Genomic DNA, 13,377 nt, shown 5'->3' with positions numbered 1-13,377 from the left:
CTGAGGGTACAAGGCAAACACAGGGAGAGTCACTCTTAATTTGCTCTCAACAAAGGGGCTCTTGACCCACGTAATGTGGTTTCCCGTGGAGATCCTTTTTGAAGAGGACCTATCTTTGAGCTAGGTCAACTCACTGTAGATTATGAGGGGTCTGTGTTGGACCTGCCAGACCTGGGGTAGCTGAAGCCTTTTCAGTGAGCCTTGTTCACTCTGCAAAGTCCAAATAAACAGCTGCCTCTGAGTTTTTTGAAACCCTGGTCTTAGAAGAGATCTGTTCCTTTGAAGATGTTTTGCATCCAAGGGTGCTGTTCTGAACATCATTTCCTGCCAAGATTTTCCCCACTGATTTACTATCTGCCTCTCTCCCTTTGTACTCAGGGAACAACAGAACAAGAGCAGGGAGGCATTTAAGAAGGGCACAAAAAAGGGACACCACTGCTCTGTAAAGCTGCCTGCTGATAACTTGAGGGCTGGAAAATGCCAGTTTTATCCTGAAAATAGGAAACTGGTTCCAGGTCTAAGGCTTTGATCTAACTCACAGTAACGACAAACCTATTTTTCCTTTCAGTTAAATATGTGTTTTTCGGCATTACCTGGTTATACCCGATCCACAGTTCATGCTTCTGGGTAAGTAACAGAATTACACTCCCTTGTGAACCAGTCTATATAAAGGGGAGATTATTGTAACATAGGCGACAGCAACAAAACGGGGCCCCGTTTGTCCAAGCCACAGAGTGACCTGGGGCCAAGGTAACTGGACCTCCCTGCTCTCCCACTCCCTTCCGGGAGAATGGAGATGCATTCATTTTCCAAAAACCCCGGGGCCCACATGGCATTCTAGGATAATTAAAAACTTACCCACTTTGCCAACAGGGAGTCCAATGCCATGGTCGTGTCCCTGCAAACCACCTTCTCCTTGGCCTCCAATGTGACGCTGTTCGACCTGGCTGACGTGATGCAGAACTGTGTCAACTCCTGTAGGTCTTCTGCTGAGGTCTGCCAGCTCTTGGGATCTCAGAGGCGGATCTTTAAAGGTAAGAGGATGGTCCTCTGGGAGGACCCTGCCCATACGGTTAGGTACAGGGGCACTTGGGGCTCTGGCCCCACATGCTGGTCACAGAGCCAGTCTATGTTTGAAACGGGTGCTCTGCGAGGGGCACCTGGGTGGCTAAGTTGGTTGAACTTCAGACTCTTGACCTCAGCTTGGGTCTTGGTCTCAGGGGTATGAGTTCAAGTCCCGTGTTGGGCTCTATGCTGGGCATGGAGCCTAACTGTGTGTCAAGCAAAAGGCCTTCACATGTCTGTACCTTGGTACACGTGTGCGTGCACACTCATGCATAGCCTTAAAGTCACCTGGTCTTTGGCACGCTGTCTCTCCTGTTTCTCCTGGACTTTGTTGGTGTGGGAATGGATGCAAGAGCTTTTGTAATGAAATCAGTCTTCTTGACCTTGAAAAGTTCCAGCTCTCTCTGGGGAGACAAAGTGACACACAGAATATACATGCTTATAAATACCTGAGATCTGCATCATGATATTCCATTAAGTAAACAAAACAAAACAAAACAAAACATGGCCAGTGTTACCCATCTTGTGTTTTTGCAAATGATCAATGCATAGAAACAAGACCAGAACGATATAAGCCAGACTCTACTCATAGGGCCATTCCTAACCCTTTTCTTACCCACTCTTTACCTGTTTTGTCAGAGTTTCTGCAGTACATCTGTGTCTGATGAAGCAGATTAAAAAGGGGATTATAGACAAGAACTTCACAAGGCAGATTTGGGTCTTAGAAAGGAAGTTTTACCTCTGGGATGGGAAAACTATACTATAATTAAAAGGGCTTGCTCACCAAGGGGGCTTGATTCCTGCTGCTGTCTTGTCAGCGATCAGAGTGGGCTCCGGTTAGCAAACTGTGCTGCCCAATTAGGACCTGCGAAGGATGCAGAGTCTGGGAGCCTCCCCGTCGGGTGTCCAGACACCAATGTAAGTTGCTGGGAGCAGGTTTGGTGCTGTTTCTGCTGGAAGATCCAGGATGTTCCTAGTGGCCCTGGGCTTTCTGAGCGCTGATCCAGAAGGCTCTCCTCACGGCCCTGTCACGGCAGAGCCTGGGAGCTGGGGTTACCCTTGTGCCCGAACATAGACGCTGGAACTCTAGCTCATTGCAAGGCTGGTTATTCATTTGGGGGAGAAAAGGAGCTAAGCTTTCTGGAACGGAAGCGGCTGTTATTTAGCATCAGTGGGGAATTAACTAAAAAGTTCACGCCCAGTTATACTGTGCTCTCTACTTGGAGGCAAGAGCTCTTTGATTTTACTTTGTTTCTCTTCCAGTGATTCAAAGGTCCCGGTTTTTCCTAGTGCGTAGGAAGGGGACATTTCAATTCACTGAATACTTAGAGACTACATCCTATGTGGTCAGCATTGTACCGGGTTACTTCTATGTTCCTAGTAAATGCATTTCATGTCTTGCAAATCAAGTGACCACATACTTGGAGTTGTAAGAACCTGCTCAGAAGTAGCCACGCCCACTCTCTGACCCCATTCTTTCTACTGCTTGGATGTGGCCTATGGGGAAGCTCCTGTCTTCCTTGCTTCCTTGCCGAGGTCCCATTCTTTGTTTTTTGTTTTCTTAAGATTTCCTTTTTTCTCAGAGCACTGTTAGGTTCAGAGCAAAATTAAAGAGGAAGGGCTAGAGTTTTCTCATCTGCTCCCCTGCCCTGACCTATACTGGCCCCCATTCTGTACCTCCCCTTTCAGAGCTCTTGAAAACAAAGACAGCCATGCATCTTGGCTGAAAACAGGCTCACTTCTCTGTTTTTCCTCCCAGTTCTTCTTCAGGTTCCTCTCTGTACCCAGCTCTGTGTCGTGCTCACCTTTCCGAGTGCAAGAGAGGTAGCTTGGATAAGCAGGGGCTGTCATGTTCTGACATCTGGGTGTTTCCAACATATGGGCCACACTGGGCTACACTGGGCTTTCCACTTCCTCACCTTCCAGAGGACCGCAGCTCTCATGCCTCCAGAGGTTGAGGGTCTTTGGAAATCCCCCAAGGAGTGTCCCAGCCTTGGATTTACATAAGTTCTCATTGTCTGTCTGGCGGATGTTATGCCCAGGAGCAACCATGGGAATTGTGGATGGAGAACAAACACATTGTCAGGCTTAAAATGAAAATGGGATTGTACATGGTTGCATTTGATGGATTTATGACAGAATGTTCTTTAAGGATTTTTAGGTTGGCAGTTCCTCTCTTGCAGGGGCAAGGCCAACTTTCTTTGCTTCTGCGCAGGGAAGGGTTGCTTTAGCAGGTGACTGGTATTTGCCAGCAGGCCGGATTCATGGGCAGGATGGAAGGAAAATGTGACATTGGCTTCCAGAAAATATCTAATCAGGCCAGGCAACTCAGGCTGGCTCCTGGACAAGGCCAGCGCCTGCCTTTTGCCCCAGAAGTATTTCTTTATATTAAGGCTTGAGGACTGGCAAAGCCTTCAAAAGTTTAGAGGAGGGACGGTGGGGGGTTGGAACCTCTGTAGTGCCAACTTCGCAGTGAGCCTCGTGAGGTTTTCCATTTTTCTAATTTTTCTCTCTTAAATACAATCTTTTCACAATAAACAAAGGAAATTCTATCACACACGCAAATGAATTTCTGCTTTAGCACGCCAGCTTCCAATGATAAAGACAGGAAACGCAGTGTTGAAAACCAAAGCTGTGTCCTAAACTTACCTCCCTGTGACCAGGCCATCCAGCAGGTACCCAGCCCTCGGACTCAGAACAGAAGGCGGATGCGGGGACCCCGTGTGGGTGTCCACTCTCATCACCCATAGTGGGGGCAGCTGTGCTATGATAAGAGCTGATTCCTGGGTTTTTTGTTTTTTTTTTTTTTTTTTTTTTTTTTGACAGAGAGAAATCACAACTAGGCAGAGAGGCAGTCAGAGAGAGAGGAGGAAGGAGGCTCCCTGTGGAGCAGAGAGCCCAATGCGGGGCTCGATCCCAGGACCCTGGGATCATGACCTGAGCCGAAGGCAGAGGATTTAACCCACTGAGCCACCCAGGCGCCCCTGTGGTTTTTTAATACATTGGTGTCTTCCTTAAGGTGGGAGAGCAGAGACCATGCCTCCTGGCACCATGTACACACATTGCCCTTCGTTGACATCTCCGGGTTGCAAACTTGCTGTTAACCTCCCAACAGCAAAAGCAAATCTCAGCGTCGCTCTCCCCTTTCCCCAGCTATGAAGATGTTACTGCTCGTTCTGCAGTTAGTTGCCTAGTTTTGTTCTACTGTGTACCCCATTTACATGTGTCATTTTGTCGAGCCTGTCTCAGATAGTAAACGTACCCTCATTAGGTCTCGTGTGTACAGAGAGGGTCTAATGTATACAGCCTTAGGGAGGGCCACATGCCCAGCAATGAATGCTTTTGGATAAGGAAATACTTCCTTGTCACCCACGACATGAGCACAGCCCACGTGCCCAGAGCTGGACAAGCCAAGTTGATCTCTGTGTAGAAAGTTTCCTTTGTTTATTGGGAAAAGGTTGTATTTAAGAGAAAAATTAGAAAAATGGAAAACCTCACCAGGCTCACTGCAAAGCCTGAAAGAGACACTCCTCTGCCCACGCCTGTCCCCCCATCGTGGTGACGGCCTGGAGACTGTGGCCCGACAGCCCCTTCGGCGTGCATGTGCTGAGCGCTGTGTCTGACCATCTCTGGGCACAGTGATGGAGCCTCCGAGATGGAGAAGCCCCAAGGAAACCTCCAGCGTAGCGGGGAGGCAGCCAGGAAACGTAGTGAGGGAACGCCATGCAGGCACAGCAGAAGATCTGCCCCGCGGGCCCTCGGGGTCCATGTGTGGGCGGCAGGCTGCCCTGCCTCGCCAGTGCATGGACTCCCTTGAGGCCTCAGGGACCCAGAGCAGCCCTAGACACACCCTCTGCTGGAGACAGGTCTGCGTCTCCCCACTTCCTCAGTGGCGCATGGCAACGGTTCCTGGCTTTGTGCTGGCTCCCCGGGGCAGGCCGTGGCTGCCGTGGCTGCTGGGGTCGGGATTTCTTCTGTCCCACAGTCTGCTTGGTGAAGGAATGGCAGAAGGGGCTCCAAGGGGGCCTCCAAAAGGAGACTTGCACCAGGTGGGCTTTTCAAGAAACCGTGCTCCGAGCCTCTTTAAATAGTAAGTTCATGCATCTTCGGGTTTGCAGTGGAGGTTTTGTTTTGTGTCACCGTCTTGTTTTTCTATTTCTAGCGGGTAGCTTGTGCAAACGGAAGACTCCAGAATGTGACAAGGAGACTTCCATCTGCACCGACCTGGACGGCGTCGCCCTGTGCCAGTGCAAGTCGGGCTACTTCCAGTTCAACAAGATGGACCACTCCTGCCGAGGTATCAGCAAGATCTCGGAGCTTCTGCAGCCCATCCCCGCACAGGGAAGATGCTTTCCTCTGCCCCAGACTCTCTGCTTGAGGTGTGACTGTTCCAATCTGGGGGTCACTTGTTGTCCTATTGCCCACAGCGGGATTGGACATGTTATCTCTGTAGAACAATAGCATTATCTCTGACGGGTGCACACTGCTCTGGCCAGTCACCCTCAGAGGAAAAGAAGACAGAATGGGAATGCTGATGGCAGTGCCTCTTCTTCCCCCCCCCACCCCTCCCCCTCTTAGGGGAAGTTAGGAAAATTATTGTTTTAGTTCCCAAAGATTGATTCTATTGTCTGCTAATCTTTGAAAACGGAGACCCAAGCCCAGAGTCAGGCCCGTCCCTTTGTGAGGCAGCTATGGTCTCAGGGACAAAGTCCTGCCAGGGATCAGGAGAGTCAGGAGCTCGGCTCTACCTCACAGACCACGTTTCTTCCTGGGCCAGACACTTTGCTATGCTGAGCCTCAGTTTCCTCTTCTGTGAAATGGGTATGGTGGTGCTCCCTTGGACATTCTAGGAATTGAGGAAGGCTGTGTCTAGGGAGGTGTTTTGTAAACCATCAGCTTTGGCCCTTGTTTTTCATCCAGGACGGGGCTGAATCGGTGAGTTCCAGGTTTAAAGTTTTCATGAAAGGTGTGAGGCCAGAAACCTAATTCTGCTAACCTTTTAGGTGAGACGTAAATTCATTCGGTTTGGAATAAAGGGTGCTCTGCAAGGATGGCCAGAAGGCTGCTGGCAAGTAAAATTCATTCAGGTCCAGTGCGCTGCGTCCCTGCCTTACAGAAAAGACTACTGGAATGTGTAATCCCAGGAAAAACGAGCAATACCAGGCCCTCGTGTGGCTGGCAGCCTTGCCTCACATTGGCATGTCTACAGCACAGGCTTCCTGCTCGGCTAGCACCTGCTGGTGACAGATGTACTGGACCCTGAGTGAAAGCCACATACTAGGGAAAGGTGACATGCCACTTCTTTCTATCAGGACCTCGCAATAGAGGACTGGCTCTACCAGGAGTAGATAAAAATACATCTTAGGGCGGTGTGGTCGTCCTGAGCTTCAGACCTTCTGACTCAGGTACATACACAATGGCTTTGAAAGTGCACACCCTCTGCTCCGCTCACTGGCCCCATACGGGGCTCTGGAGGGGAGGCTGGCCCGTGCACTGGCCAGCAGCCCTGAGGCACGGTGACCCCACAGCGTTGATTGGCACCTTTGACGCAAAGACGACGACGCTTCCTAGTTCCATCTTCCCTGGTTTAATGCAAAGTATTCCTTGCTCTTGGAGGCCAAGGGCATTGAGCCCCGCTTCGTGTGGGAAGGTGACCTCTGCTAAATCCATGTGCTAGGGTACTGGGGAGCTGGTGGGAGGGAAGGCAGGGTGGGTAGAAGTGGGGCCCGTGGGAGTGGTGGCCCCAGGACACTGAGTCTCTGGGAGTCTCTGACAGCCTCGAGAATAGCCCTGCCCCCCTGCTCTGGTGGCCCCAGCCACATGCCTATTTCCAACTCAGCGATTTGTTACTTATCCCGCTTGCAGACTAGCAATAGTGACAGCAGGACTGTGCAGGACTTTCCAAATGCAGTGACACAGTCTTCAGCAACCTTACGTTGATCAAGTAAGGACTCACGGTGCAGCGTGAGGATACCTTGACTGGCTCTCCGGCTTGTTGCCAAGGCCCTGCGAAGCCTTGTTTCTGCAGTATCCTTGTTGGTTAGACTTTTGTCCGTGGCTGTCAGGCCTTGGCAGCTGCTCCTCGGACCACAGCCTTGTTGGCTGGGTTCTGATGGGTGGTAGTGACATCTTCTGGCCATCGGTGCTGGAGCGCAGGGGAATTTAAAATAAGTCCCCTTTTGGACACCTCAGCTCTGGGGTCAGTCCTCAGTCTCAATGGGAGATAGAGGTATGTGGGTATGTTTTCTAAAGCTTTACATCAGTGAGCCTGTATTGTTCTCTGTTGTACACATATATACACTCCTTAGTGTCACATAAAAGCTTTGCAGTGGCTTTACCAGACTTGCAAAGCATCCTATAAAATTAAAGTGGGTGCCCTTCCCATTGAGGTCTTAACTTCGTTCCACCATGCAGGGCTTTTTCTCTCCCTAGGCTCCAAATGCCTTAAAAGCCAACCCATGTCTAGAACATGCTTAGCACATTGTGGGCTTTACCTGTCGAATTCACACATGGATGCCAGGGCAGCAAATATGGTAGGACAACAGTGCAGGTCTTGGGAACAAAAAGAATCTTGAAGACTCCACCACTTAATCATATCGAAAAGGCCAGAAGACCTCCACTGGCTTGTGTCCCGTGTCCGTAGGCCAAGCCCAGTCTGGTCACAAGCACTAGTTGTTACTACACTCATCTTGTCTTCGGTGTCCCCCGGGTCACAGTCCTGCCAGCGTGTGGAGAAGAGGAGCTGGGGTCTAACATTCCCTGGAGCTCTCTGGTGAGCTTTTCCTCCAAGAAGCCCGAGGACAATGCCAGGCCCACGGTGGCCCGCTGTCTTTGATGAGCGACCAACGAGCCCATTTGAAGTAAAGAAATATCATTATGCCAGGAAGTGAGGCCCCTTCTGAGGCCCAGTGAAAACAGCCCAGCCCATCAGCTCACAGGCGGGACACCAGATGGACATTCCGTCTGGCAGGATGACAGCCACAGGGTGGGATAGCTCCCACCGGGCAGATGAGGGCCGGGTGGGTCGATCTGATGTAAAAACATTTCCAGGAAGAAGTGTTCAGAATAGAACAGACCGGTGTGACATCAGCCTGGCCCTCGGTGCCGAGACGGACGGTAGTGAGTCACAGGGATGCCAGCAGTGCCTGGGAAGCTGCCTGCAGATGGAGGTGTGAGGCACCCAGGGCTGGCTCCCCAGCTCCCGCCAACCCCTGGAGCATGAGGACAGCCTGAGCACAGCGCTCCTCACACCCAGGAAGCAGGAGTGCTCAGCTGTTTCCTCAGAGGAGCCCCACCTGAGGAAGGCCAGCAGCGGACTCAAGCACGTCCAAGATGTGGGAGGGGGCCTCGTTCCTCCTTCCCTGCATGGGATATGAGTTTGCCCTACTTGGTTGCAAAAAATACAGAAAGACAGGCTATCAGGTCCCGCCTGTTTGCTGAAGTTAGGCCCCTTGGTCCCATTCTGAGCTTCCTGGATACCGGGGCAAAGAAAGAAATACGGTCTTACAGGGACCATAAAATAAAGTACAGTTGTTCAGAAGCATCCCCATCTTTTTAGGACTCAAGGCTCAAGAGAAATTTCTCTGGAGTGCCCTCACTGAGCGCTTACTGAATGGTATTGTGGCGGGTGGCGTGGTCCGTGGCAACTTGCCCCAGGTCCCGGGAGCTTTCCCAGCACGGCTGCTTGTTGCAAGAGACTGCGGCCCAGGACAAGTGTTTCTGTGGAGTGAGAACAGGGCGGGCCAGGTTTCCAGCTGGAGGGATCTGCCGGAAGGGAGTTACAGAGTGTGGAGAGCAGTGTTGTCTGAACTGTTCAGTCCACCCTAGCGATAATGCCGGTAATCTGTGACAACAGAAGAGATGGTGGGAACAGGCAGTGTCCAGCATCCAACGTGGAAGAAAGAACAGCACTGAGCGCATCCACAGCACTTAATGTCATCATGCGCTAATCTGCAGGGGAGGCTGTGGCACGTGGATGGGAGAGCACCTGTCCCAGCCCACAGGGTGTGCGCCCCTTGCCCCCAGCCACGCCTGCTGCGGGCACTCATGTCCCACCGTTAGCACCTGCGCTGTCAGGGGATCACTGCTCTACACCATGGACCTTTTCTTCTCTGGGATCTTCAATGCAGTGTACATCGTACATTATTCATGAATCAAATTTCTCTCACTTCCTGCAGCTATGAATTGGACAATGAGGCCATTTTTTATTGTCTGCTTTCATCCAAGCACACATTATAGCTCATGCTGTTCTGTCAGCTTATTATAGTGTTGCAAGTGTTCCGTGATCGGACAAATTGGGGAACTGCTGACTCCCAGCAATGGCTGGGCGACAGCCCTCCAGTCCATCAGCAGCACCAAGCAGAGGGTTCCAAGTTCTTTTCTGGGGTGCTGTGCTGATTAGCACTCCCCCAGATACATCCAGAATTCCCTGCACAGGCTGTAGATAGGGTGAGCATTCGCCCGTGGAAACTGAGGCACCCACCGGGACCATGTCCCAAAGGATTTCACAGCTCCCGCTTCCTCTTGGAAGGGACTGATGAGGCCAACAGCAGGTTAAAGGTTTGACCTACATTAAAGAAGATAAAGCATTTGTGTATATGGAAGGCTGTTACACAGGGGCCCCAGAGAACTTCCAAAAAGAATTATATTTGTTGGATAATAATTATAACTATAGTCATTTATTTGGTGGTAACTATGTGCCAGGCACTATGCTAAGCCGTTTGCATGCCTGATTTTACCTAATTCTTTCTAAGGAACTATAGGGTAGATATTACTATTTCTATCATGATCCCATATATATATATAGAGAGAGAGAGAGAGATGGGAAACCAATAGCCACCAATATGTTAAGAAAATTTTGTGATAAAATTAAGAGTTGAGCTGGGTGCCTGGGTGGCTCCATCAATTAAACGTCTGCCTTCAGCTCAGGTCCTGATCCCCAGGGTCCTAGGATCAAGCTCTGCATCACATCTCACATCCGGCTCCCTGCTCAGCAGGGAGTCTGCTTCTCCCTCTCCCTCAGCCCCTCCCCCTGCTTGTGTTCTTTCTCTCGTAAATAAATAAAATCTGTAAAAAAAATTTTTAAGAGTTGAGCTGGCAGGTTATAGATAATTCTAAAGCTATTTGTAGGCTTCTGGTTCTAGAATATTCTTGTGTGCTTTAAGGTGGCCAGTGTCTAATAATTGCCAATTTGGGCCAAGGGAGGTCAAGGGACATATTCATGGATTTTCCTTTTTCTCTTGCAGCATGTGAAGATGGGTATAGGCTCGAAAATGAAACCTGTATGAGGTAGGCTCTATAACCATTTTTTCTGATAAATTTGTTACAAACCATATCTTGAAGTTACTTGGGTAGATTGCCGCAGTTATTTCTTTTGATTTTTGAAACTAATTCTCATTCTTTTTCTTTGTTGACTTGCAGTTGCCCATTTGGACTTGGTGGTCTCAACTGTGGAAACCGTGAGTATGCAAAGATCTCAAGTTTCAAGGGGGCAGAGTGGGGAGTTTGGGGGAATAGAGGGCTGACATGGTCTCTGTGCACAAGGCGTGAGTCTCTTTCCCTCTCCCTCATGTCTCAACTCCTGTGCTGGGGGGTATGGGGAAAGCAGAACGCCCTCCAGGGCCTCCAGATCTGGCAGGGGAAATGAGTGCATTCCTAAACAGCCCTCACTGTGGAGTGTTAACACAAAAAATTAGGTGGGGGGAGGTGGGAGCAGGGAGGGAGGGAGCAGGCCTAGGAGACTAGAAGAGACTAGAAGCACCTCTTGGAGGGGATGGGATTGGAGGTTTTGGAAGGCTTTGAGTTGCAGGTGCGGAGGAGAGGGAGTGGAGGCAGAGGGAACAACTTGAAGGTCTCAGGGCAGCCTGGGTTGGTGCTGTTCTGGGGATGGTGTGTGTGGTGTGGCCTAGGACAGAAGGAGAGGAAGGCAGAATGGAGGATTAGTTTGGCAGAGTACACGCAGACCAAGCTGTTAGCTTGACGGCCAGCCGGAGACTTGAGACTCTAATCAGTATCCATTGTGGAAGCAGCAAGAGTCCCAGAGCAGGACCGCAGCTGATGGAGAAAATCAGGTCAGGCTGCAGGATGGAGGGCAGATTCAGTTCCTGGAGAAAAGCAGTTGTGACTCATTTCAGATCACTTTCACTGACATCTTTTGGTATCCAGAGCTGAGAAATTAATGAAAGAAATTGTGGGATATAGGATATAATAAGAATAATAACATTCAGTACTTTATTTGAGGAGAGTTTTGACCCTCATTCTATAGATGAGTGTGCCTTAGACGTGACCTCATAACATGTATAGAAGTGCCCAGTTCCTAGTACCCCTGACAGTTTATGTCTTCACTGGTATTTTCTTTGCTTATAAAGCTTTCTTGTTAGTAAGTTTCATTACTGCACTTTGAGCATAAATAAAAAGTAAATAAGATAAAATAACAAAGTAAAAAAATGCAGTACTCAACAGACATAAAGCTATGTGGGTGTGCGGGGCATGGAGCCACTTTGAGGCCAAAGTCTGGAGACTTGGAATTACATTCCATCTAGGATTTTTGGTGATTTGGGGCACCGGCTTGATCCTGATTACAACTAGCAAGAGGTGACAGTGGAGAGCCTAAGAGAAAGATGCGGGAAACGCTTCTAAAAGCAGATATATTTAGAGTCATATAGAACAGAGGGAGGAGATTACAAAATTAATGTTCTTTTCTTTCTTTCTTTCTTTCTTTCTTTCTTTCTTTCTTTCTTTCTTTCTTTCGTTCTTTCTTTCTTTTCTTTCTGTTTTTTTAAGTAGTGAGCTGAGGCCACAGCATGGTAGACAACCCTATCTAATTTAGTAATCCCTGAGGACACCTTGGAGCCATAAAAGCACTTAAGCACAGATTCATCACGATGGACCCAAATCATCACACACCGAATGGTGTTCCAGGCTATTGTGAACTGATTTTTACTCACAAAGCTGCTAACACCAAATTGGGGGGGGGGGTCCCTCACAGCAGGCGATTCTGACATTTTCCAGAATGTCAAACACCAGATATTAAGGTCTCAGTGTCCCAGGACTGCCCCGATTTCAGATAGTCCCAAGTCTGGGCCTCTGGTACTTCTGACCAGCCAGCTATAAATCCCAGATTCCCATGACACCTTCCTCATGTTCAGTAATTTGCTAGAACAGCTTATAGAATTTACAGCTACAGTAGAGTGGACTCACATGTGCAAGAAACTTAATGTTACCAGTTGATTATAAAGGATACAACTCAGGAACAACCAAATGGAAGACATGCCTGGGCAGGAATGGGGGCAGCTGCTCAGAACTTCCATGCTTTCCCAGGTGCCTCACCTTCCCGGCACCCTTATGTGTTCACCAGCCCAGAATTTCTCTGAACTTCATTGTTTAGGATTTATAGGGGGGTTCTGTTACCTAGTATCAATTGATGAAATCAATGGTCATCGGCCATTGGAAGCCGGAGATGGGAACTGAAGGTTCCAACCCTCTGATTGGTTCCCCTGGCAACCAGCTCTAGCCCCCACCCACTTCATTAGCATGAACAGAGGTGTGGTGGAAAGAGGTTTCTTAAAAATAACAAAAGATGTAACTCTCACCCCTTTCACTCAGAAATTCCAAGGATTTTAGGAGCTCCTGTGCTAAGAACTGGGAGTAAAGACCAAATAGGTATTTCTTATTATATTACAGTATCACAGGTATATACATGGTTTAATAAGAAGAGGAAGTTATGGGCACCTGGGTGGCTCAGTGGGTTAAGCCTCTGTCTTCCGCTCAAGTCAGGGTCTCAGGGTCCTGGGATGGAAGCCTGCATCGGGCTCTCTGCTCAGTGGGGAGCCTGCTCCCCCCCCCCCCCACTGCCTCTCTGCCTACTTGTGATCTTTCTCTCTGTCAAATAAATAAACAAAATCTTAAAAAAAAAAAAAGAAGAGGAAGTTATCATTCTTTAGACTTTTTAAACATTAAAAAGTAGTCAAAATTATCTTTTAATACCAGTGCTTGAGAAGGTAGCCTTCAGGACCTCTCTCTACTTGCTAGGTGGGACTGTGCCTGACTCCTGAAACACTTCATAAACTCATTAGAGCCTCAGGAAAAAAAAAAGTGGGCTTTAGTTTTTTGTTTTTTGTTTTAGTAGAAGTATAATCGCCACACAATGTTACATTAGTGTCAGGTGTATGACATGATGATCGGACAAGGGTATACGTTTTGCTGTGCTCGCCACCTGCGTCGCTCCCATCTGTCACCATACAGCACTAGTACAGTTCCATTGGCTCTATTCCCTATGCTGGACCTTTTATTCCTGTGACTTACTCATCCCAT

The 13,377-nt window shown here is 49.0% G+C and overlaps 1 protein-coding gene across 2 annotated transcripts in view; it reads left to right on the top strand.

Annotated features, from left to right (window-relative positions):
* HEG1 (heart development protein with EGF like domains 1) overlaps nucleotides 1–13,377 on the top strand; it is a 90,417-nt gene that overhangs the window by 55,443 nt on the left and 21,597 nt on the right. For both annotated transcript variants that reach the window (XM_046002315.1, XM_046002316.1), the window contains exons 11-15: nucleotides 569–627; nucleotides 874–1,034; nucleotides 5,228–5,362; nucleotides 10,311–10,353; nucleotides 10,486–10,523. In XM_046002315.1, coding sequence (XP_045858271.1) covers nucleotides 569–627; nucleotides 874–1,034; nucleotides 5,228–5,362; nucleotides 10,311–10,353; nucleotides 10,486–10,523 — 436 coding nt within the window. The remainder of the gene's footprint in view (nucleotides 1–568; nucleotides 628–873; nucleotides 1,035–5,227; nucleotides 5,363–10,310; nucleotides 10,354–10,485; nucleotides 10,524–13,377) is intronic.

Source organism: Meles meles, chromosome 4 (genome assembly GCF_922984935.1).
Source record: "Meles meles chromosome 4, mMelMel3.1 paternal haplotype, whole genome shotgun sequence".
NCBI classification, from domain to species: Eukaryota; Metazoa; Chordata; class Mammalia; order Carnivora; family Mustelidae; genus Meles; species Meles meles.
This window is presented reverse-complemented; position numbering and strand designations above follow the sequence as displayed.